General features: G+C 44.1%; 1 protein-coding gene across 2 annotated transcripts in view; it reads left to right on the top strand.

Annotated features, from left to right (window-relative positions):
* Positions 1-22,949, top strand: part of LOC138949432 (protein crumbs-like) — a 130,441-nt gene that overhangs the window by 30,431 nt on the left and 77,061 nt on the right. The window contains exon 1 of one of the 2 annotated variants that reach the window (XM_070321258.1): positions 8,670-9,623. The exons of the other annotated variant lie outside the window; for it this stretch is intronic. Coding sequence (XP_070177359.1) covers positions 9,554-9,623 — 70 coding nt within the window. The 5' untranslated portion in view covers positions 8,670-9,553. Of the gene's footprint in view, positions 1-8,669; positions 9,624-22,949 lie in introns of those variants that run through there. 2 annotated transcript variants of the gene reach the window in all.

Raw genomic sequence — 22,949 nt, 5'->3', positions numbered from 1 at the left:
ACCGGGCGGAGTACTATCGTAATTGACCGAAGTGATTAACACTCTTAGCCTTTGAGGGTATTGTTGGAGACTGTGTATACTCTTATAACGTATAGCAAGGTTAATCGTATTGTGGGAGAGTAGCGTGTTAAGCGCAACAGCGTTTTAGGTGCCACTCACACCTTGTAAATTTATTGCCGTTCACATGGCCGTTTTGTAACCAAATTTCAGCCAACTTTCGAGCGATTGTTTTCGGAACTAAGTTGTTTAAAAATCGATTCCGATGTGAACAGCGCAACGGTTATTCCTATTTGAAGTATTTTCAACCAAATCATTATACAGCACAGCGAGTTTCCTTGCGACCTGTTAAGGACAGTTCTGTGTAATTAGTGTTCGTATTCGTCATGCTTATGGACGGGCGCTGTGGCGGGGTGGTAAGACGTCGGCCTCTTAATCGGAAGGTCGAGGGTTCGAATCCCGGCCGCGGCCGCCTGGTGGGTTAAGTGTGGAGATTTTTCCGATCTCCCAGGTCAACTTATGTGCAGACCTGCTAGTGGCTTATCCCCCTTCGTGTGTACACGCAAGCAAAAAGACCAAGTGCGCACGGAAAAGATCCTGTAATCCATGTCAGAGTTCGGTGGGTTACAGAAACACGAAAATACCCAGCATGCTTCGTCCGAAAGCGGCGTATGGCTGCCTAAATGGCGGGGTAAAAATGGTCATACACGTAAAATTCCACTCGTGCAAAAACACGAGTGTACGAGGGAGTTTCAGCCGACGAACGCAGAAGAAGAAGAAGTCATGCTTATGGAATGAACCCGGCCTGGTTCGGCGAACTTGATATTGCTTGTTAGCTTGTGTGAGGGTGCAGCCTCAAAGCCTTTCTTTGTGGGCATTGTGTGGGGTTCTTCCGCGCATTCTATTTCTAAGGAGTACAATCACCACCATTACCACAATACTTCTTCCCCTACCCTCAGTTCTACCGTCTCAGGTGCACTGCTGCGCGTGACTCTGATGTCATCGTGACTTCTCCCATGAATATTCCTTTCGTCTATTTCTCACACACAGGAGTGGGGAAAGAACCTTTTTGAGAGAAATGCCATTCTTATTGTGAGCCCAGTTGTGGCGCTCGCGAGCACACACCGACACAGACACACAGGCAGGGCAGACATACACGCTCGCGAGCGCACACATACATGCACACATACACACACATACACAAATCACAGGCTTCGTTCTATGCCATTCTAAAAGGCTATTCAACAAATTGTGGAGTTGAGGTGGGTCGGCGTCTGCATGGCGCTCACCCTCAGCCATAGTTGTTGTGTCGTGAGAGTGTGTGTGACTGAGAATGCAGTGTGCAGCTCTTCGCAAGTTTTTAATGTGTGGTTTTATTGTTGTCATTTTGTAGTGGTTTGAGTTTTCACATGGTTATTCTAAGGACTTACTGAAATTGAAAGGCAGTTTGCCTCTCTTGGCAATTTGTCAGTTGAGAACTTTTTATTGTATTATTACTTTTGTATGATTTTTTTTTTAATTTCGTGGGATGGGTTTTCAAATGCTTGTTCAGTCTTTTATTAAATCTCACGATCGGAAGGGGTTCGGATAAAAGAAAGAGAGATCCAGACAGACAGACAGACAGACAGACAGCCCGACGCGTCACAGAGACAGAGAGAGACAGATACAGAGACAGAGAAAGACTCACAGAGTGATCGGTACACTTCTCAATTTATTTTCAAGTTTTCGAGCAAGTCCCGTATTCAATCTGGCGATCAGTGAAAACTAGAGAGAGAGACAGAGCTCTAGAAGAGTGAGAAACAAGAACTAGAAAGACAGAGATAGGAGAGACATGGACGGTGAGATTGTTGACCCAGAGAGGGCTGCAATGTTTGCCCCCCAAACTGCGGCAAAGGTTGACCGTCGTGTGATGAGGTCTCTGTGTCTTCATCTCATTACCCTGGCCACGCCACCAATTACACATATTTTCACGCTGTGTGTTCACGCCCGTGTGGCCACCACACACAGCGGCCTTTTGTTCCGTTTTTATTTGTGGAGATTATTATTATTCCTTTTTGTGTGTTTGGCATTGATTAAAGGTATCATCCGTTGTTTTTTCTTCAGCGTTCGACGATGATCATCCGTTGTTTGTTAACGATCGGATGAACCACCCAGCAGACATCGAGGCTCTTGGTTTTAAATCCACACACAGCGACCTTTTGTTCAGTTTTTATTTGTGGAGATTATTATTATTCATTTGTGTGTGTTTGGCATTGATTAAAGGTACCTTAATTCCGTTCTGTGTTGACGATTAGATGAACCACCAAACAGACATCGAGGTTCTTGGTTTAAATCACACACAGTTGTCTTTTGTTCAGTTTTTAAGTTTGGAAATTATTATTATTTCTTTTTTGTGTGCATTGATTAAAGGTACCTTAATTCCTTTGTTGACGATTAGATGGACCACCACAGAGCCATCCAGGCTCTCGATTTAAAATGTTAAACCAAAAGAAAACAAATATGTATACGAATGCGGAGAAAAAGAACATGGCCTTTATTTTCCCATCTTTGCCAGTTTCAAAGGATATAATATTATCTGAAAAATTCAATTAAGAAAAACACCGTATGTTCACAGTGACACACACATGGCAACACAACACCATGCTTAAAAAGAAGCACACGTCAAACATTAGGTTGTTAGAGCTCGCATGGTCCTACCTAACGTTTCATGGCGGGATATGATTGGGAGTCTATATATGTAAATTCAAAACTTCACTCTTACATGGGATCGTCTTTACTAGTGTCTACAGGTCCACTTGGACACATACCCTCTCCTCGGTGTCCGAACACCCCCCGTGTGTACACGCAAGCACAAGACCAAGTGCGCACGAAAAAGATCCTGTAATCCATGTCAGAGTTCGGTGGGTTATAGAAACACGAAAATACCCAGCATGCTTCCTCCGAAAACGGCGTATGGCTGCCTAAATGGTGGGGTAAAAAACGGTCATACACGTAAAATTCCACTCGTGCAAAAAACACGAGTGTACGTGGGAGTTTCAGCCCACGAACGCAGAAGAAGAAGAAGGACACATACCGGAAGTCAGCAGCCTGTCTACTTGTTGTGCAGCACGGGGACTGATGGTAGAATTAATTTAGTATCTAACACTTTGTTCAGTCGGCGAAATGTATCAGCAAAGAACCTTCTTCTTCTTCTTCTGCGTTCATGGGCTGAAACTCCCACCGTTTTTACCCCGCCATTTAGGCAGCCATACGCCGCTTTCGGAGGAGGCATGCTGGGTATTTTCGTGTTTCTATAACCCACCGAACTCTGACATGGATTACAGGATAATTTCCGTGCGCACTTGGTCTTGTGCTTGCGTGTACACACGAAGGGGGTTAAGGCACTAGCAGGTCTGCACGTAAGTTGACCTGGGAGATCGGAAAAATCTCCACCCTTAACCCACCAGGCAGCCGCGGCCGGGATTCGAAATTACGACCTTCCGATTGGGAGGCCGACGTCTTACCACTGCGCCACTTCGCCCGTCCCAGCAAAGAACCGAAGCAGCAAGGCTGTTGAAGTTTTGTATGTGTCCGAGTGGCGTGATGCTCTCAACCCATAGTATGAAAGCCTGAACAGATCTGATGGAGTTGTAGTGGTGTTCCCGGGTTTTTATTCGCGGGAAGGAATGAATATTAAATGCGATGTCCTTTGTGTTTTGTCCTCTTTTTGTGTGGGTAGATGATTATCATTCTTCTGTATTTGACTGGTTGAATCTGATACTGACGTTGTGTGGTGTGCATGTGATGCCCTTCGGGGACAGTGCGTTTTTCTGTGTTGGAAGATTATCATATTAATGTCTGTCAAGTGTCATTGAATAGTTTTCATCATATTCTTCAGTCCTTGAGAGGCGTCACATATTGTGTTTGTAGGACAGGAAGCTTTCTTCATCATTGAATAGAGATTTTGTGGATGTGTGGTATTTCGCATGAGATTTATGTGTGAATCGTGATGTTAGGCCAACAAAAAAAAGTCTGTTTACGGTAACATAGGCAAAAACAATTAGGGTCGGTAGGTCGGTATTTTTTTTTTCTCCAAAAAAACGTATTTTTAAGTTATTTTGCCAAAAACAAAAGATTTTTTTTTTCTTCCCCAAGTGCCAAAAAAAGTCAAGGGTCGCGCGAAAAAAATAGGGTCGGTCGGGATACCGTAAACAGACTATTTTTTTGTGGCCTTAATATTGTTGATGGTTCGCAGAGGATCAACATTCTGACATCGGTGACAGGGTCGTGGTGTTGTCTGGATTCAGTATGTCATTATTATCATGGCTTGCTGTTTGCGTTGCTTGAATAACGTGACAGCAGAATACAGATTTGATTGTGTTTAGTTTCAATGCAGCGCGAAGAGTTACCATTGTTCGTTCCGGCTCTTCTGATTGGTCGAACATGACAGATTTGGGCACAGATAGGATTTTGTCTTCTAAGGTTATCGTTTGAACATAGAGAGACGAGTCGAGTATCATTCTCACAGTTGGCTGTTTGCGTCGGGTTTATGCCATGGACCTTTGGTGCTGATACTGGTTTTGTCTGTGTTAAGGATTATTATAGTTTGTTGTTTTGCTGTTTTCGTCGTCTTAATACAGGGAATCTTTGGCGCAAGTAGGGACGGTTTGGCTTTGTAAAACGTGAATTTGTATCATAGTTTGCAGTGTTGCTGTTTGTTTCGGATTAACACCATCGCAACTTTACTTCAGACATAGCTCTGTCTAGCATGCCGCATGCCCTGAACGACTACCATCGTTTGTAGTTTACGTGTTAACCATATAACAGCTTTGGCAACAAACGGCTTTGTCTCATCTCATCTCCGTCACCAGTGCATGAGTGGGAACTTGATTTAATGTCGTTTTTGTGTGTGACAGAACAGGCCTGTTTTGTGGCACGTCAGGGGGGGGTCAGTTATCCGCGTGGATGTTCTGAAACTGTAAAGGTCTTTGTGGAAACCCACAGCTAATGGGGTTCTCTTACATCATCTGACAGCACTCAGTATTTGAGACAATTTGTGTAAATTCGTCGTGTATAGTGATGCATTGATCGATCACTTCTGACATTTAGCGACTGCGGTCTTAGTACCACGCCAAGTGTGAATCTGGAACAGGCACCGCTGCCACCCACCACACACTTATATTATCGAACACGTGTATTCAGTGATACACTCACACTCTATTGCTCTTCATTCACAGATTCTAACGTCCAACGAACTCGGGAGCGCTACTGTAGATCACATTGTGAATATTGTACAGGTAGCATCGACCACATGCATTGACACACTCACGCAGTACTTTATCAATAGATCTTCATTCACAGCTTCTAGCGTCCAACGACTTCTATACAGGCATGGTGCCACGCAAGGTCACAGGTGTCGGTTTGTACCTGATGTTATTGATCACTCAATACAGTATCGATCATCATTGACAGGTCTGAATGCCCGTCGACCTGTGTACCGTCCAGGTCCAATGCGGGGTGTGAATATATTGCACCGGTACTGCCTCTTTCATCACGCACTGATAATATGGATGCGGTCAAAATGCTGCGATAGAAGTGCCTATTGCACAAGCACTTTTCAATTCAGGTCCCATCACAATTTGATCGCATCAATCACATTGATTCAGTGTCGATCATCGGTAGCTGCTTCTAACGTCCGACGGACCTCATATCACGTGCCACTCGAGGTCACAAGTGTCTATACTGTGCAGGTACTTGTCAGTCCGGGTGTCATCGCGAACTGATGGTATCGATCACGGTATTGATACGGTATTGATCATCGTTCACGGCTTGCGACGTCTGGCGACCCAAATGCCGTTATGGTGCTGTTCAGGGGAGTGGGTCTTTTCTGGTACCATAGCTGTTCTTTGGGTTTTGGGCTACAGCAATTGATTCTTCGTGTGTTTGTGTTTGTGTGGTGCGTGTGTTTGTGTGTGTTTGTGTGCTTGTGTGTGTGTGTGTGTGTGTGAGTGTGTGTGTGTGTGTGTGTGTGTTTGTGTGTGTGTGTGTGTGTGTGTGTGTGTGAGTGTGTGTGTGTGTGTGTGTGTGTGAGAGTGTGTGTGTGTGTGTGTGTGTGTGTGTGAGAGTGTGTGTGTGTGAGAGTGTGTGTGTGTGTGTGTGTGTGTGTGAGTGTGTGTGTGTGTGTGTGTGAGAGTGTGTGTGTGTGAGAGTGTGTGTGTGTGTGTGTGTGTGTGTGTGTGTGTGTGAGTGTGTGTGTGTGTGTGTGTGTGAGAGTGTGTGTGTGTGAGTGTGTGTGTGTGTGTGTGTTTGTGTGTGTGTGTGTGTGTGTGTGTGTGTGTGTGTGTGTGTGTGTGTGTGTGTCCGTCATTCGCTCCGCATGTCTTTTGCTCTTTTACCCAACTAGTCTTTGGTTTATTTTGGCTTTTGACCCCTTTCTTTGACCCCCCCCCTCCCCCTCACTCACACACACAGCCCTTCCGGTTTATGCAATGGAGGTGTGAGGCAAACAATGGAGGGTTGGAGTCAGGTCGCCGGCGTGTGCTTGTGACTGGCCGCCATTTCAAATCTCCCCTGCTCCTCAACCCCCCCCCCTCCCTAACCCCGCACACACACCCCTACACCTTTTCTTTACCTGTCCCCCCTTCCTTCGGCGTCCGTGGACCGTCCGAGCTGTTACCTTTGTCAGTGTGGCCATTGTGTAGTCTCATTGTGTAGTCTTATTGTGTAGTCTTATTGTGTAGTCTCGTTGTGTAGTCTCGTTGTGTAGTCTCATTGTGTAGTCTCGTTGTGTAGTCTCGTTGTGTAGTCTCGTTGTGTAGTCTCGTTGTGTAGTCTCGTTGTGTAGTCTCGTTGTGTAGTCTCGTTGTGTAGTCTCGTTGTGTAGTCTCGTTGTGTAGTCTCATTGTGTAGTCTCATTGTGTAGTCTCGTTGTGTAGTCTCGTTGTGTAGTCTCGTTGTGTAGTCTCATTGTGTAGTCTCGTTGTGTAGTCTCGTTGTGTAGTCTCGTTGTGTAGTCTCATTGTGTAGTCTCATTGTGTAGTCTCATTGTGTAGTCTCCACTTGGCCCCTTTTCTTCTCCGTCCCACTTTTGTTCTTGCATGTTGCTTTTTATATTTAGTCTCTCTCTCTCTCTCTCTCTCTCTCTCTCTCTCTCTCTCTCTCTCTCTCTCTCTCTCTCCTCTCTCTCTCTCTCTCTCTCTCTCTCTCTGAGGTTCTCTCTCCCCTCTCTCTCTGAGGTTCTCTCTCCCCCTCTCTCTCTGAGGTTCTCTCTCTCTCTCTCTGCAGTCTGTCTCACCTTTCTATCTTCAGACCCCCCCCCCCCCCTCCATCTCTCTCTCTCTCCTCCCCCCTTCCACCAGGTGAATGTCTCGGTGTCCCAAGTGTGGGAGCGTGGGAGAGCGAGCCGTGCAGGCAGTTAGGCCTGCATACTTTCTAGCTGGCAACTGTGGCCTGGGCCGTGTCTGTGTTTTACCCCTCCACCAGCATGCAGCTGCCTTGGTCGTCTGTCCAGGTTTGTGTCATTCACTTTGACAGTACGGGGGATTGTCACTCACTCACTCATTTCAGTGACTGTATCTAGGCAAACCATAGAATGACTAATCTACTGGATGCTTCGTCGTTGCTGTTCGGGATCGTTTTGTGATTTTGACAGTACAGGATTTTGTCATAGCAGCTGTCAGAGACTGTAAACAACACTTCAGACTATTCTACTACTACTAGATCAGTAGATGCTTCGTTGCTCGTCACGGGATCGTTTTTTTGTGCGACAATTAGTGTGATTCGCTTAGGGTTTTGTCGCTTGCTCAGTTCAGTCAGAGACCGTACTAGACAACACTGTGTATTCTCAGTTCAGTCAGAGACCGTACTAGACAACACTGTGTATTCTCAGTTCAGTCAGAGACCGTACTAGACAACACTGTGTATTCTCAGTTCAGTCAGAGACCGTACTAGACAACACTGTGTATTCTCAGTTCAGTCAGAGACCGTACTAGACAACACTGTGTATTCTCAGTTCAGTCAGAGACCGTACTAGACAACACTGTGTATTCTCAGTTCAGTCAGAGACCGTACTAGACAACACTGTGTATTCTCAGTTCAGTCAGAGACCGTACTAGACAACACTGTGTATTCTCAGTCAGGGAACAAATGTGTGCTCGGTTGCTCCATTAGATCGTTTTTGTGCGGGGATTTGTATTGTATTCTCGCTCCAGGATTGTTGTGTGTCAGGACTCGTTTTCTTACGAGGATCTTTCATTGCTCCTACAGAATGTGCAGAAATCTCAGTTTGAGTGGAGAGTTAATCAGTGTGGTACTCAAGCTAGGGTCGTTATGCTTTTGATGAAGCAGCAAAGGTACTTATCTTAATTGGCCACTGTAAGTTGCTACTATTAAGGGCGCTGGATTTCAGTGGTGTGGGTTCTTCATATCTTCAGCGTAATTCATAAGCTACGGTCATCAAAGGTTTGATGGGGTGTCGCTTGGGCTAATTTGTTCATTGTTAATCGCTGATACTAAGGCCGTTAGATTTCAATTCCGCGGATCGCTCTTACTTCCAGCAACAGAATCTACGCTAGTAATGGACCAAATGGTATGTCACGCCGTGGATAAAATCTGTGAGCCGTCACCGGCGTAATTTTGAAGCTTATTGGAGGCATACGCCGCCTTTGCAGGTGCTTGCTTTCATGTCACAGTGACACAGTCACGTCGATGGTTTGAACTCCAACGGGAAGGATTTCAAACGACTGTCACCAAGAATGTCTGATCATCACAACCTGTAGGTTCGTCACGCTTCGTTAGGAAGCAAATCAGTGTGTGTCACACCGAAATCAAGAAACCTCGATCAGTGCATCTGCGTAACGGCGACAGAGTGAGATCGAGTGCGTGGAGTTGACCTGTGTGTGTTGAGTCAGCTTGGCGGAGTCTGAATTATTCTGTCGTTTGGAATTTCTCGCCAAGCTTTTGATGAAAGCAAATCGTCGTCACACAGGTAACACTGAAGCCTTTGTGTCGGTGTGACCGAGACACACTGTGTGACAGGGTTCTGTGCTGTACCAAATCAAGTCTTGGTCAGCCCGCGTTTATCTCACCACAAGAGAAGTTGTTGTCACGCGGCTTTTAACGAAGTAAATCAGTGTCACACAAATTACACCTGTGTCTGGGACTGAAACCGAGACAGACTTGCGACTGAGTCTGTAGAGCTCTTCTAGTCTCTGGAGTTTGAACTTCTGCTGCTGCGAATGATTGATTGAAGCTAGCCACTGTTTGACTTGATTATACAAACGAGTGTCACATACCCGGCCCCCAGTCAGTGAAATACCTGCGCAGGTGTAAAGCAGGTATACACTGACCGTGTGTGCGTCGAGTCTTTGTCAAGCCTTGGGGAGTTAAAACCTACTACAGTGAACGACTGTACTGTGGATTTTGAAACCCACCCCTCCGCCAAATGTTCGCATGGATACACAATGGTGTCGTCTTCGTCGTGTGAGTAAGAGTGCAGACTTGTGCGCTGTTTGTGGATGGATTCGCTGAGGGATGTGTACTGGTGGTGAAAGGTGGTGTGCAGAGGAAATTGGTATCCATGAGGGGAGTACGGTGTTTCCCCTGGATCGTCATGCTGTGTGCATTGCGCCTTCCAGGTGTTGTGCCAGGTAAGAGAAATGAGTGGGTTTTTTTTCTCGTTTTATTTAGTTCTGTGAAGGCCTTCGTTCATTGGGCCCGAAGTTGACTTCTCGAACTATTTATTTTAGTCATTTATTTTTTCCCTTTTATTTTTCATTGAAGTTTGATATTTATTTACACATCCACCGTGGAATTTGTGGGGCCGCAATACGTGCAAGCTGTGTTCCCTGGATGTTGAAGACTAAACTGACAGTATTTCTTTCTGAAGTCTGCAAATTCGAGTTTTACCAATTTTGAAACTTCAATGAAACGGAAGTGGGAAGGGTAAAAAAAATCAAGGAAGAACTCGGTCAGGGATTCGGTAAAACAGTATATTATTTTCTTGACCTAAGCTGGTATTTGTTTGTACTTGTGTACCACTAAACTTCCTGTGTAACATGGTGTTTGTTTTACTTTTAGTGCTTACCATGGACTTGTCTGTTCATTTTAGTGCCCACGGTGAAAACGACGTTAAACACCAAAGAAAGAAAGAAAGAAAGAATGTTAGTGCCCGTTCGAGTCTGTGTCTTTGACCTGTATTACCGAGTAATGGTGTTCGTTCGACTAAATACAACAATATTCAACTGTGGGTTGTATCCACTAGCATGCATAGTAAAACATCAGTTTGGTTGCATCCACTAGCATGCATAGTAAAACATCAGTTTGGTTGCATCCACTAGCATGCATAGTAAAACATCAGTTTGGTTGCATCCACTAGCATGCATAGTAAAACATCAGTTTGGTTGCATCCACTAGCATGCATAGTAAAACATCAATTTTGGTTGCATCCACTAGCATGCATAATATAATCATCAATTGATAGACCTATCTATCATCCGTTCGTAGAGCCTTTCATCTGTTAACTAATTAATTTGCCATCTGTCGATACAATCACACCGTTGACCCGCACGTTAGGTTAGTCAGTATCCGTACATGTATACCATGTACCATTACATCCTATCCTGTCTGTTCCCCCCGCGGGTTAGGGGAAAGAATTTACCCGATGCTCCCCAGCATGTCGTAAGAGGCGACTAACGGATTCTGTTTCTCTTTTTACCCTTGTTAAGTGTTTCTTGTATAGAATATAGTCAATTTTTGTAAAGATTTTAGTCAAGCAGTATGTGAGAAATGTTAAGTCCTTTGTACTGGAAACTTGCATTCTCCCAGTAAGGTAATATATTGTACTACGTTGCAAGCCCCTGGAGAAAATTTTTGATTAGTGCTTTTGTGAACAAGAAACAATTGACAAGTGGCTCTATCCCATCTCCCCCCCTTTCCCCGTCGCGATATAACCTTGAACGGTTGAAAACGACGTTAAACACCAAATGAAGAAAGAATATCCTGTCTGTTTAACACTGAAATCTGTTCCTGCTCTTGTCATTTACTGTTGATATGTCAATCTGTAGTATTAAAATAAAAAATCTCAAAAGTGTAAAGTTCTGTATACATTTACTTTGGCTCCATTAAAGTGTGTGTGTGTGTGTGTGTGTTTGGAGGGGAGGGGGGTGGGAGCTACTGATTAGCAGGTGTGCCTACTCTTTCTGTGTGTGAATTGTCCAAGCCTATGGGTGACTGTGTATGGTGTGTGAATTGTCCAAGCCTATTGGTGACTGTGTGTGGTTGCTTTCGATCAAACATCGAGCTTCTTGGAAAATAACAATAACATTGAAGCTTGGTACCAGTAATAAACACAAATAAAAGAAATGTTAGTTTATTGAACTTCTTTTTTGTGGAGAAAACGAAACATTCACAAAATCACTAGTGCATCGACCTGGTCACCAGGGTGGTGGTCTTTGGTTTAAACAGAACTTTATTCAATTTTAATCATGACAAGAACAATGCATGGATGATTGTCTTTGAAGTGGACTGAAACACAAATAATAGGCACAATTTGTAGCAGGGCTTGGTTTGTTTCTGTTGACACAGCTCTTATTCACAGGTCGTGCCTAATTAGAGCTACCGGGGCTTTTCCCTGTCAGTGTCAGTATTACAAACTCAGGTGATTGATTTGTTTCAAGAGCAGTTGATTTTCTATGGAGTAAACGTGTCTCGTTTTTCTCAGTTTGTTGCCTAGGCCAAAAAAAAAAAATTGTCTGTTTCTGGTCACCCGACCGACCCTAAATTTCGGCGCCGACCCTAAACTTTTTTTTTCCAAACTCAAAATTTTATTTATTTTTTTGGTGGTAAAGGACAGGGTGAGAAAATGAACAACAAAAACGTGTGAAAACGAAAGTCCGCTGACGATTTGTAAATGTGTTGAGTGTCTTGTCTCTATGTATAGTGAATCCAGTCTCTTTGCGCGATTTTTAAAGTTAGTTTTATTGGTCTACATTTGGGGTAAAAAAAATTAAAAAAAAAATTAAAAAAAAATCCCGACCTACCCACCCTATTTTTTTTAGCCATGTTACCAGAAACAGACAATATTTTTTTTTTTTGCCCTATCAGTGTCAACATTTCACCACCTCGTCGCGATATAACCTTCGTGGTTGAAAACGACGTTAAACACCAAATAAAGAAAGAAATTACACCACCCAGTGATTGATTTGATTCATCTGGAGTTATGTTTTTGATAGACCTAACTGACGTGTCTCGTTCGTCTTTCTCTCTCTCTCTCTCTCTCTCTCTCTCTCTCTCTCTCTCTCTCTCTGTCTGTTTGTCTGACTGTCTGACCCTCTTTTTGTCTGTCTGTCTGTCTCTCTCTGTGTCTGTCTGTGTGTCTGTCTGTCTGTCTGTCCCTCTCTCTCTGTCTCCCTCTCTCTCTCTTTCTTTTTCTCTGTCTGTCTGTCTCTCTCTATCTCTCTCTCTCTCTCTCTCTGTGTCTGTCTCTCTCTCTCTCTCTCTCTCTCTCTCTCTCTCTCTCTCTCTCTCTCTCTCTCTCTCTCTCTCTCTCTCTCTCTCTCTATCAGTATCAGTATTTATAAACACATTCATTTCATCTGCCAATAATTAAAATGGAATGAACGTGTCGTGTTTCTCTCAAATTGTCGCCATAAGTGTCAGGATTACACACATCAAGTGATCGATTCATTTCATTTGCAGTTGATATTCTATGGAACCAAACGGACCCATTTCTCTCTGTCTTTTCCCTACCAGGGACAGTATAACATGCACCAACGGATTGATAAATTTTCTTTCACCCGTGATTGGTTTTCTATCCATGTCCCGTTCCTTTCGCAATCCGAATGATTGATTTCTTTCACCCGTGATTGGTTCTCTATCCATGTCCCGTTCCTGTCGCAATCCGAATGATTGATTTCTTTCACCCGTGATTGGTTCTCTATCCATGTCCCGTTCCTTTCGCAATCCGAATGATTGGTTTCTTTCACCCGTGATTGGTTCTCTATCCATGTCCCGTTCCTGTCGCAATCCGAATGATTGATTTCTTTCACCCGTGATTGGTTCTCTATCCATGCCCCGTTCCTTTCGCAATCCGAATGATTGATTTCTTTCACCCGTGATTGGTTCTCTATCCATGTCCCGTTCCTTTCGCAATCCGAATGATTGATTTCTTTCACCCGTGATTGGTTCTCTATCCATGTCCCGTTCCTGTCGCAATCCGAATGATTGATTTCTTTCACCCGTGATTGGTTCTCTATCCATGTCCCGTTCCTGTCGCAATCCGAATGATTGATTTCTTTCACCCGTGATTGGTTCTCTATCCATGTCCCGTTCCTGTCGCAATCCGAATGATTGATTTCTTTCACCCGTGATTGGTTCTCTATCCATGTCCCGTTCCTGTCGCAATCCGAATGATTGATTTCTTTCACCCGTGATTGGTTCTCTATCCATGTCCCGTTCCTGTCGCAATCCGAATGATTGATTTCTTTCACCCGTGATTGGTTCTCTATCCATGTCCCGTTCCTGTCGCAATCCGAATGATTGATTTCTTTCACCCGTGATTGGTTCTCTATCCATGTCCCGTTCCTTTCGCAATCCGAATGATTGATTTCTTTCACCCGTGATTGGTTCTCTATCCATGTCCCGTTCCTGTCGCAATCCGAATGATTGATTTCTTTCACCCGTGATTGGTTCTCTATCCATGTCCCGTTCCTGTCGCAATCCGAATGATTGATTTCTTTCACCCGTGATTGGTTCTCTATCCATGTCCCGTTCCTGTCGCAATCCGAATGATTGATTTCTTTCACCCGTGATTGGTTCTCTATCCATGTCCCGTTCCTTTCGCAATCCGAATGATTGATTGGCGCTATCATTGGCTTAAGGGTGATCGGGGGCATTGGTTTTATTTCCTTACACCGAACATCGTGTTGTGATTGAATGATGAAAACGGGGAGGGCGTAGAGGGGGTTGGGAGGTGAGGGGGGTGCGTGGGAAACGCAGGTATTTTCCCAGGTTTGAAACAAGATTCGATTAGTTAATGAGGGGCAGAGGAATTTGTGGGACAACCGTCGACTACCAAGGCCACAATCAGTTCAAACCCGTAACCGCTTCTGTCTCTGTCTCTCTCTGTCTCTGTATGTCTGTCTGTCTGTCTGTCTGTTAGTCTCTCTCTCTCTCTCTCCAATTAATGTATAATAAAGGTGTTGTATAATAAATAAATAAATAATAATAATATAATAGATTAATTTATAATAAAGGTGTTATGATGCATAAAGTGATGTCAGGATATGCACCGGAGACATTACGTGATAATTTTATTTTGAACTATAACAGACTAAAAATCATAACACCGACTCCACGTATTGACCTTTTCAAATCAAGCCTTCTTTATTCAGGTGCGGTCCTATGGAACTCACTGCCTATTTTTCTTAAGCATAAAACAAACACAGACAGCTTCAAAAAAATTATATGTCACACATAATGCAACTAAACATGTGCTGAATGGTTCACCAATTCATTTAAAATGTATGTGCATGTTAAACAAAATTATAATAATATGCAGATCTAAATTAAGTTATGTTAAAAATTGACACTTGGAAATTGTACTTAAAATGCAGCATGACAATGTATTTTTTTTAAATTGTATCTGTATATAATGTATTAAGTTTGATGTGATAGTTCTTTGATTATATTGTTTTCTGTTCTTGTTGACCCTATATTAGGGCGAGGGCTGGATGTAAAAAAGCAATATTCTTGCTTATCTATTACCCTCGATAATAAAGATTTTGTCTTGTCTTGTCTCTCTCTCTCTGTGTTTCTCTCTGTCTGTCTGTCTGTCTGTCTGTCTGTCTGTCTCTCTCTGTCGCTCTCTTTTGCTGTCTCTGTCTCTGTCTCTCTCTGCCTCTCTCTCTGTCTCTCTCTCTCTCTCCTCGCCTCTCTCTGTCTCTCCCTCCCTCTCTCTCTCTCTCTCTGTCTCTCTCTCTCTCTTTCTCTCTCTGTCTCTCTATCTCTCTCTCTCTGTCTCTCTCTCTCACTCTGTCTCTCTCTCTTTCTCTCTCTCTGTCTCTCTCTCTCTCCCTCTCTCTGTCTCTCTCTCTCTCTATCTCTCTCTCTCTCTCTCTCTCTCTCTGTCTCTCTCTCCCTCTCTCTGTCTCTCCCTCTATCTCTCTCTCTCTCTCTTCCCACCCATTTTCCCGTCGTCCTACTCATGCGCATTCCTGTCAAGCCAAGCAACATAAATTCAACGTTTCCGATTCCCCGACCAACCCTTTTTTCTGACCCTTGAACTTTTTTTTTTTTTACCTTAAACAAATTGACCAAGAATGACAAAACTGCACTCGATTTTGCAGACTTTTACAAGGAAAGTTTATCTTTTCCGTTATCCTAGTAATCGACCTGCCGACACTGATTTTGTGGCCTTATCATCGGATGTTTTTTTATTCAAATTAAGGGGGGGGAGGCTAATTACTTGAGTAACCGAAAGAGACATTAGCTGTATGTTTACCGGTTACATGTGCCACGGGTTTTTTGTTGTTGAAAGTGATGTTTACACGACGGTGGTCTTCATTGTTCATTTCACCAATCGATCTGTCTCCTAATCTCGCCTTCTTTGTCACTGTGTCTCGTATTGATCTGTTTTAGCCTTTGTTATTCATCCCTGCTCGTCCGCAGTCTGAATAATTGACCGTCGTAGTGCTGAAAGCCCATCCAGTGTTTGTTTTGTTCGTTATACGCTTTGAGAGAGGACCCTGGTTTCGGGTGATGGATGCTTGTGTTCAATTTACAAATGAGCAGAGAAGAAAAGTGCTCAATATACACGCGCTCACGCACTCGTGTTCTTGCGCAAACGCACGCGCAAACATTGACACGCACGCAAACATTTACACGCACGCACGCACGCACGCACGCACGCACACACACACACACTCACACACACACACACACACACACACACACGCGCGTACACACACGTACGCACACACACTGACACACACACATACACACACAGAGGAAGAGCCTTAAGATACCAACGTACAAAATTGTACATTACTCTGCGCTCGCGTACAGATTACCATTCCCCTATGACTCAATGTAAATGAAACCGCAGCGCAACCTTTCCAATATTGATTATCTCATAACATATTATGGGCCCGTCAAATTTCAAGATGGTGCTTGCGATACAATATATATGCCACAGGCAGAACACACGTGTTTGTATCTGCAATCGTAAAATATTATATGCCTTGCTATACGATCGGTGACAAAGTCTATTAAACCAAGAGGAAGATGTTTTGATGAAACATTATTGCGACAAACAGAATTACAAGTACAACACGTGTGTGTGTGTGTATGTGTGTGTGTGTGTGTGTGTGTGTGTGTGTGTGTGTGTGTGTGTGTGTGTGTGTGTGTGTGTGTGTGTGTGTGTGTGTGTGTGTGTTATAACAGCAGCTTAATATGATACGTGTCGTGTACCTCGGTATTCGATTTTTTACCAAGTTAACTGTACATTTTGTTCGATCCATGCCTGCCTAGCTGCACTCATACATAACCAAGAGGAAGATTTATAGCTATATGTCAACATTATTCTTGCGACAAACACACATGCAGGTAGAACATAAGAACAGTGGACTCCCCCTTTCAGGAACTCCCCCCCTTCCTCCAATTTAAGACTCCCTCCCTTTTAAGACCCTGTTTTTTTCTCCAGATTTTCTGTTAATATCCTTTGTAAATGACACCCCATTTTAAGACTCCCTAGTTTTTAAGACCTTATTTTCTTAGATTTTTAAAGGTCTTAAATTGGGGTTCCACTGTATGAGTATCCAAGCGGCTGGATACATACATCTTACTGTTGGCTCTGTTGGCAAAGTTATGTCTTCCTTTTCTTCGATCGACGGCTGCCTTGCTGTAGTCATACTGACAGAGCGGAGAGTGAGATTTGCTAGGCAAACGGCCCTAAAATGTCGTGCCAATAAAAGCCTTTGAACACGATGCGGTTTTTCGCTGCAGGTAGCCTTTCTTGTTGGGTCTACCAGTTGAGATGATGGGCCGGAAGATTAGGGATCTGGTCGTGGTGTGTGTGTGTGTGTGTGTGTGTGTGGGTGTGGGTGTGTGTGTGTGTGTCTCTCTCTCTCTCCCTTTCTCTCTTTATCTCTCTCTCTCTCTCCCTTTCTCTCTGTCTCTCTCTCTCTCTTTGTCTCTCTCTGTCTCTGTCTCTGTCTGTCTCTCTCTCTCTGTCTCTGTCTCTCTCTGTCTCTGTCTCTCTCTTTCTCTCTCTGTCCTCTCTCTCTCTCTCTTTCTCTCTCTCTCTCTGTCTCTCTCTGTCTCTCTCTCTGTCTCTTTCTCTGTCTCTCTCTCTGTCTCTCTCTCCTCAGATAATACTCTCTTCGCCCTTTCTCTCTCTTTAAAATCTGTGTATATATATATATGCCTCTCTTGCTCTTTATGTAACACCCCTCCCCCCCTTTAACTCTCAGTTTACCTGAAAGATCTGTCTCTACCCCCCCCCCCTCCCCCCCCCCTCCCCAGTCTCTTCCCTTCTCACTCTATCTCCTATGTCGTCTAATGCCACGCAAGCAAGTATTGGCAGAGCAGGTACTGAATACATTTATTTATAATTCAGGTAATACAAGACTACTGTACATTCCACACTGAAAGTGCTTCTTCACGCAGAGAAGGATATAGACCCAGCGTCTCAGGTTTTATTTTATTTCACCGGTCTCAGTGACAGCGTAATGTCAGGTATTTTACAGAAACCGTCGTAGGCTGTTCGCTTTCACAATGATCGATATTTCTCGCTGAAGCTTGTTTTCCTTGCGGCTTGTGCCGAGTCTCTTTTTTTGTTTTGAGGATTTGATCTGTGGTGATAGTTTGTCTGCATTGAGCGCGTGACAGATCACTAGAAAGTTGTGTGGGAGAGTGTTACACAAGTTTTAACGGTGAGATGACAGAATTTGACTTCAGTGACGGTCGTGAAAACCGGCACGGTTGGCCTAGTGGTAAGGCGTCTGCCCCGTGATCGGGAGGTCGTGGGTTCGAACCCCGGCCGGGTCATACCTTAAAATTGGCAATCTAGTGGCTGCTCCGCCTGGCGTCTGGCATTATGGGGTTAGTGCTAGGACTGGTTGTGAGACATGAAGCCTGTGCTGCGACTTCTGTCTTGTGTGTGGCGCACGTTATATGTCAAAGCAGCACCGCCCTGATATGGCCCTTCGTGGTCGGCTGGGCGTTAAGCAAACAAACAAACAAACAAACAAACAAACGGTCGTGAAAGTTGTGTTGGAAAGAGTTATGACATTTTAACTCGAACAGATGGCAGACAAGTTAGTTCAGTGACGGCAAGTTTGTCAACATTGCTCGCCTGACGAATTACTGGAAACCCTGTGTGTGATAGCGTTTAGTCATTTGAACTTTGATGATACGTCAGTGTTGACGGTGTTTCAGTATTTACTGCCTGGCGGATGACTTGGTTTTAGACTTGCACATTTGACAGAACAACAAGCGTATGTGTGGGACATGGATAGTGTTCCACCGTGTTAACGATTAGGTTACCATGTTTTAAGTGTTGTTGTGGTTTTCCGAAACTCCCTGCTTGACGAATGACTGGAAACCCTGCGTGTGACAGTGGTGTGTCATCATAAACGAGTAGATAGCTGTGATGTCGGTACAGTTACGGTTCTTCAACTTTGCAAATGCGACTGACTGACTATTAGGGTTTAACGTCCTCTTAGACCAACTGGTCTATATTGAGACAGGTATTGGTAATACGCTGGATATATGGTGTGATACTTTGATTCGAACAAGCCCGCTGTGGCTGTCTTCTTCGACACACCAGCATTGGGTTTGTCTCGTCAAAGTATCGAAATACGATCATGATAATCAGAGACGAGAGATGATGCATGCGTGTCTTCGTGTTTTCCAAGCCCTGAGACTTTCGCTGTGAACGTGGGATCTTTTTCGTGCGCATGTGTGCACACGGGGGTGTTCGGACACAGAAGAGAGTCTGCTCAAAGTTGACTCCGAGAAATAAATCTCTCGCCGAACGTGGGGATCGAACCCACGCTGATAGCGACCAACTGGCTACAAAGCCAGCGCGCTACCAACTGCGCTACGTCCCAGCCCTTGCAAATGTGCATGCTTGACAGAAAGTGAAAGACTGCGTATGGGAGAAAGTTGGGGAGGGGTGAGGGGGGAGGTGGCGACTTGAACGACAAGGTGGCTGCTTTCAGTTCGAAGTATTGGAAGCCGCGTGAGGGGGGTAGTGTTGCTGATGGGGTCTATGTCGACCAAAAGAGTGGCATTCCCTGTAGGTGGAGTTCATGTAGGTGGATTCCCTGTATACAGGGAATACCACAGGGTGTAGATCCTGTAGCGTTTCGCTGATATCGCTGAAAGTCACGTGACGCTTAGTGACATAGGTAGAATTTGATGTTTTTCGATCTTTTTTGATATTTCTTAGGTTTTTCGCTGTTTAACGATTATGTGACAGAGTTTCCAGTTTAGTGACGGTTTGCCAACATTGTTTTGTAGGCTTGACGGATATCTTTGAGATGTTGCGCCATTTCAACAATTAGATGCCAATGTTTGCATTATATATATATCGTTCAGTGACGGTTTGTCAACACTGTATGCTTGACGGATAACTTTTGGATAGATATGCGCCATTTTAATGATTACGCGACAGTGTTTGCGTATCGTTCAGTGATGGATGAAGTCAGTGTGTCGAAGAGTGCAAGTTACGCCATATGTTAAAGGCACAGTAAGCCTCCCGTAAGCCATCACTGAGCTCCCCGAGCCTCTACATACAGTGCAAGCATACTTCCATTTGAACGCTTACCGAACGGGAACATCCTGGCTGCTTTCTGTCAAGAGTAAGACATTTTCAAATAATTTATTTTCGTGGACTCTCCGAACGGACTATTAGGCGCCTCGTTTTGATGCTAGACCTAACTTTTAAAATCTAAATAATAAATTAACAGCTTGTTACACAAACATTCTTAAATCATATAAGAATTATTTTTTCATCAAGACAAGATCAGTACGAAGTTTTGAAAGTTTGAAAAAAACTTGAAAGCCCGGAAACGTGTCACGCAAAACGTTTCTCGCAGCAGACGACGGTTCTGTATAGTGCCAGTTCCTCTGAACCGCTCTAGTTCGTGTGACTTGCAGCCGTTTGTTGCGTTTTAGATTCAGAGGTACACAATAACGTGCTATTGCAGATAGGCTTACAGCGAGTCGCATTGAAATCACAAACTGACGACTAAATTGGGGGAAAAAAAGGAAACTGGATCACACAGGTTCACGATCGATGGCTCAGGGGTAAAAATTTAATAAACCACTCAAAAATAAATTCTTTGAAAATTGCTCGCTCTTTACGGAGGGCACCTATGCTGTTCTTAAGCGGTGAGTGTTTAAATGAAAGGGTGTTTGTACTGTGTGTAAAAGCCTGACAGTTTCTGTGACAGCATACTTCCATTTGAACGCTTACCGAACGGGAACATCCTGGCTGCTTTCTGTCAAGGGTAAGACATTTTCAAAGAATTTATTTTCGTGGACTCTCCGAACGGACTATTAGGCGCCTCGTTTTGATGCTGGACCTAACTTTTAAATCACAGTTTCTGTGATGGTGTACGGGAGGCTGACTGTGCCTTTAATCAGTTGATGATGTCAGTGAGGTGTGTCGCTCAGGCAAGGACCCTAGCGGGATGTTGTGGGAGTTTTCTACACACACCCGCGCTCTGTTTTATCTTTTATCTCGGCGCGGTTCTGTTGCTGGTCAGCAGAGATAGCCAGTTGTGTCTCTCCCCCCAGGTGAAGGTAAAAAGGCTTCAGTGAGATGGATCAGTGTCATTTTTATGGTCGAAAGGCGGAGGGTGCAGAGCGGACTAGTACTGTGTTGGTCTTTCAGTGTGTGTGACTGTCGGTTTTATGATCGAAGGTTGTAGGTGACAGTCCTTTGTGTGTGTCTGATGTACTGATGGATGGCTTGAAGTCAGTGTGTCGAAGAGTGCACGTTACGCCATTTTATACCGGTGATGAGACAGATGACGTGAGATATTGGAAGTCAGATGACGTGTGATATTGGAAGTCAGATGACGTGTGATATTGGAAGTCAGATGACGTGTGATAAGTTGGAAGTCAGATGACGTGAGATATTGGAAGTCAGATGACGTGTGATATTGGAAGTCAGATGACGTGAGATATTGGAGACACTGTGACAAGGGATATGTGAGCCTACACGTGATACGCGAGGGACCATAACTTGACACGCGGAAAAAAGAAAGCGAAATGATGTTGTGTGGTAATCACGGTGAAAACGTCCCTCAATGACCTCACGATGAAGAGACAGTGCTATGTGGTGTGGTGGACAGTGCTGTGTTGCATGGTACAGTGGTCGCCGTGGGTTATAGCACAGACTACACGTAAGTTGTGTGTGTGTGTGTGGGGGGGGGGATGAGAGAGAGAGAGAGAGAGAGAGAGAGAGAGAGAGAGAGAGAGAGAGAGAGAGAGAGAGAGAGAGAGAGAGTGTGTCTGTGTCTGTGTCTGTGTTCGAACAGTGTCGTACCGTATGGCGTGTCGTACATGAGAGAGAAAGCAAATGAGTCCGAGCGGAATAGCAAAGTCACGGTCAGTTGAGATAACGACACTGAGCCATAGCAGCAGCGATAATTGGAGTCTGGTTACCTCCCCTGTTATCGTCATTTACCTCCCTTTTCGAGTTGCTCCCCATTGGTGCGCTCAGCCGAAACAATGGATGGTGGATAACACCAAGAGGACACCTGATACCCTGTTGCACTCGGCTTGATAAAACTCATGGAGTACCGGGCTCTCAACCACCAACACAACGCACCTTATACTCATACACGTACAGTCACAGACACTGTACTGGGAATCTATGTCAAATTCTCCATGCTCATCTCCTTTTCCTTCGGCCTTTCCTACATAAAATAAGAAGTTATGCGTTTTTTTGTGTAGAAAATAACATGTTAATATGTGTTCAACGAAAATGTGTTTTGTGTTTGCAGCATACCATATTTTAAAAATAAAAGCATTTGCTTTAAAAAAAATAAAAAAAATAAAATAAAAAATGTGTATGTATCCCCGTCTCATTGTTTTAACATACATGTTCAGGTTATCCAGAAAGGTTACTGTGGACATTTCTTTTTCTTTTTTTCTTTCTCTTTCTCTTTCTTCGTTCATGGGCTTAGACTCCCACGTTCACTCATGTTTTTAGCACAAGTGGATTTTTACGTGTATGACCGTTTTTACCCCGCCATTCAGGCAGCATACGCCGATTTCGGGGGGAACTGTGGACATTGAAATTGTTTGAGAGAGCTCTGGTGTCGTTATTTTCTCAGAACTGAGGGGGTCCATATTACTAGTAATACTACTGTAGAAGCAGCCAATCTGCATTACAGTGGAATCTTTGAGACCTCCCAAAATCTGAGAAAATTAAGTCTTTAGGCCAACAACAACAAAAAATATCCCGACCGACCCTATTTTTTCGCGCGACCCTAGACTTTTTTTTGGCATTTCGGAGGGGGGAAAAAAAAGTTTTTGTTTTTTGGGCAAAATAACTTAAAAATATGGTTTTTTGGAAGAAAAAAAATAAATTAAAAAAAATCCCGACCTACCGACCCTATTTTTTTTGGCCTATGTTACCGTAAACTTTTTAGGCAAAAAAAAAATGTCCACAGTTCCCCCCAAATCGGGGTATGCTGCCTGAATGACTTTTTTTTCCTAAAAACAAAGGAGTCTGAAAAGGAAGGCAAATTTGCTGGGGTTACGAACAGAAAATGGGACAAAACAAGGTCATGAAAGGGGTGGAGTCTTAAGTCAAGAGGGGAGGGGGGGGGGGGGTCTCAAAAGGTAGTTCCACTGTATCACAATTTACAAGCCGCCTTTCCTCTATTTGCTCAGATCATCCTGATCAGTTTGGTGTGTGTTTTGTGTGTGTCTTACCTAATGGTGCAATGAGTTAT

Source organism: Littorina saxatilis, linkage group LG15 (genome assembly GCF_037325665.1).
Source record: "Littorina saxatilis isolate snail1 linkage group LG15, US_GU_Lsax_2.0, whole genome shotgun sequence".
NCBI lineage: Eukaryota > Metazoa > Mollusca > Gastropoda > Littorinimorpha > Littorinidae > Littorina > Littorina saxatilis.
The sequence above is the reverse complement of the archived record's forward strand: the minus strand, read 5'-3'. Positions and strand labels throughout refer to the sequence as shown.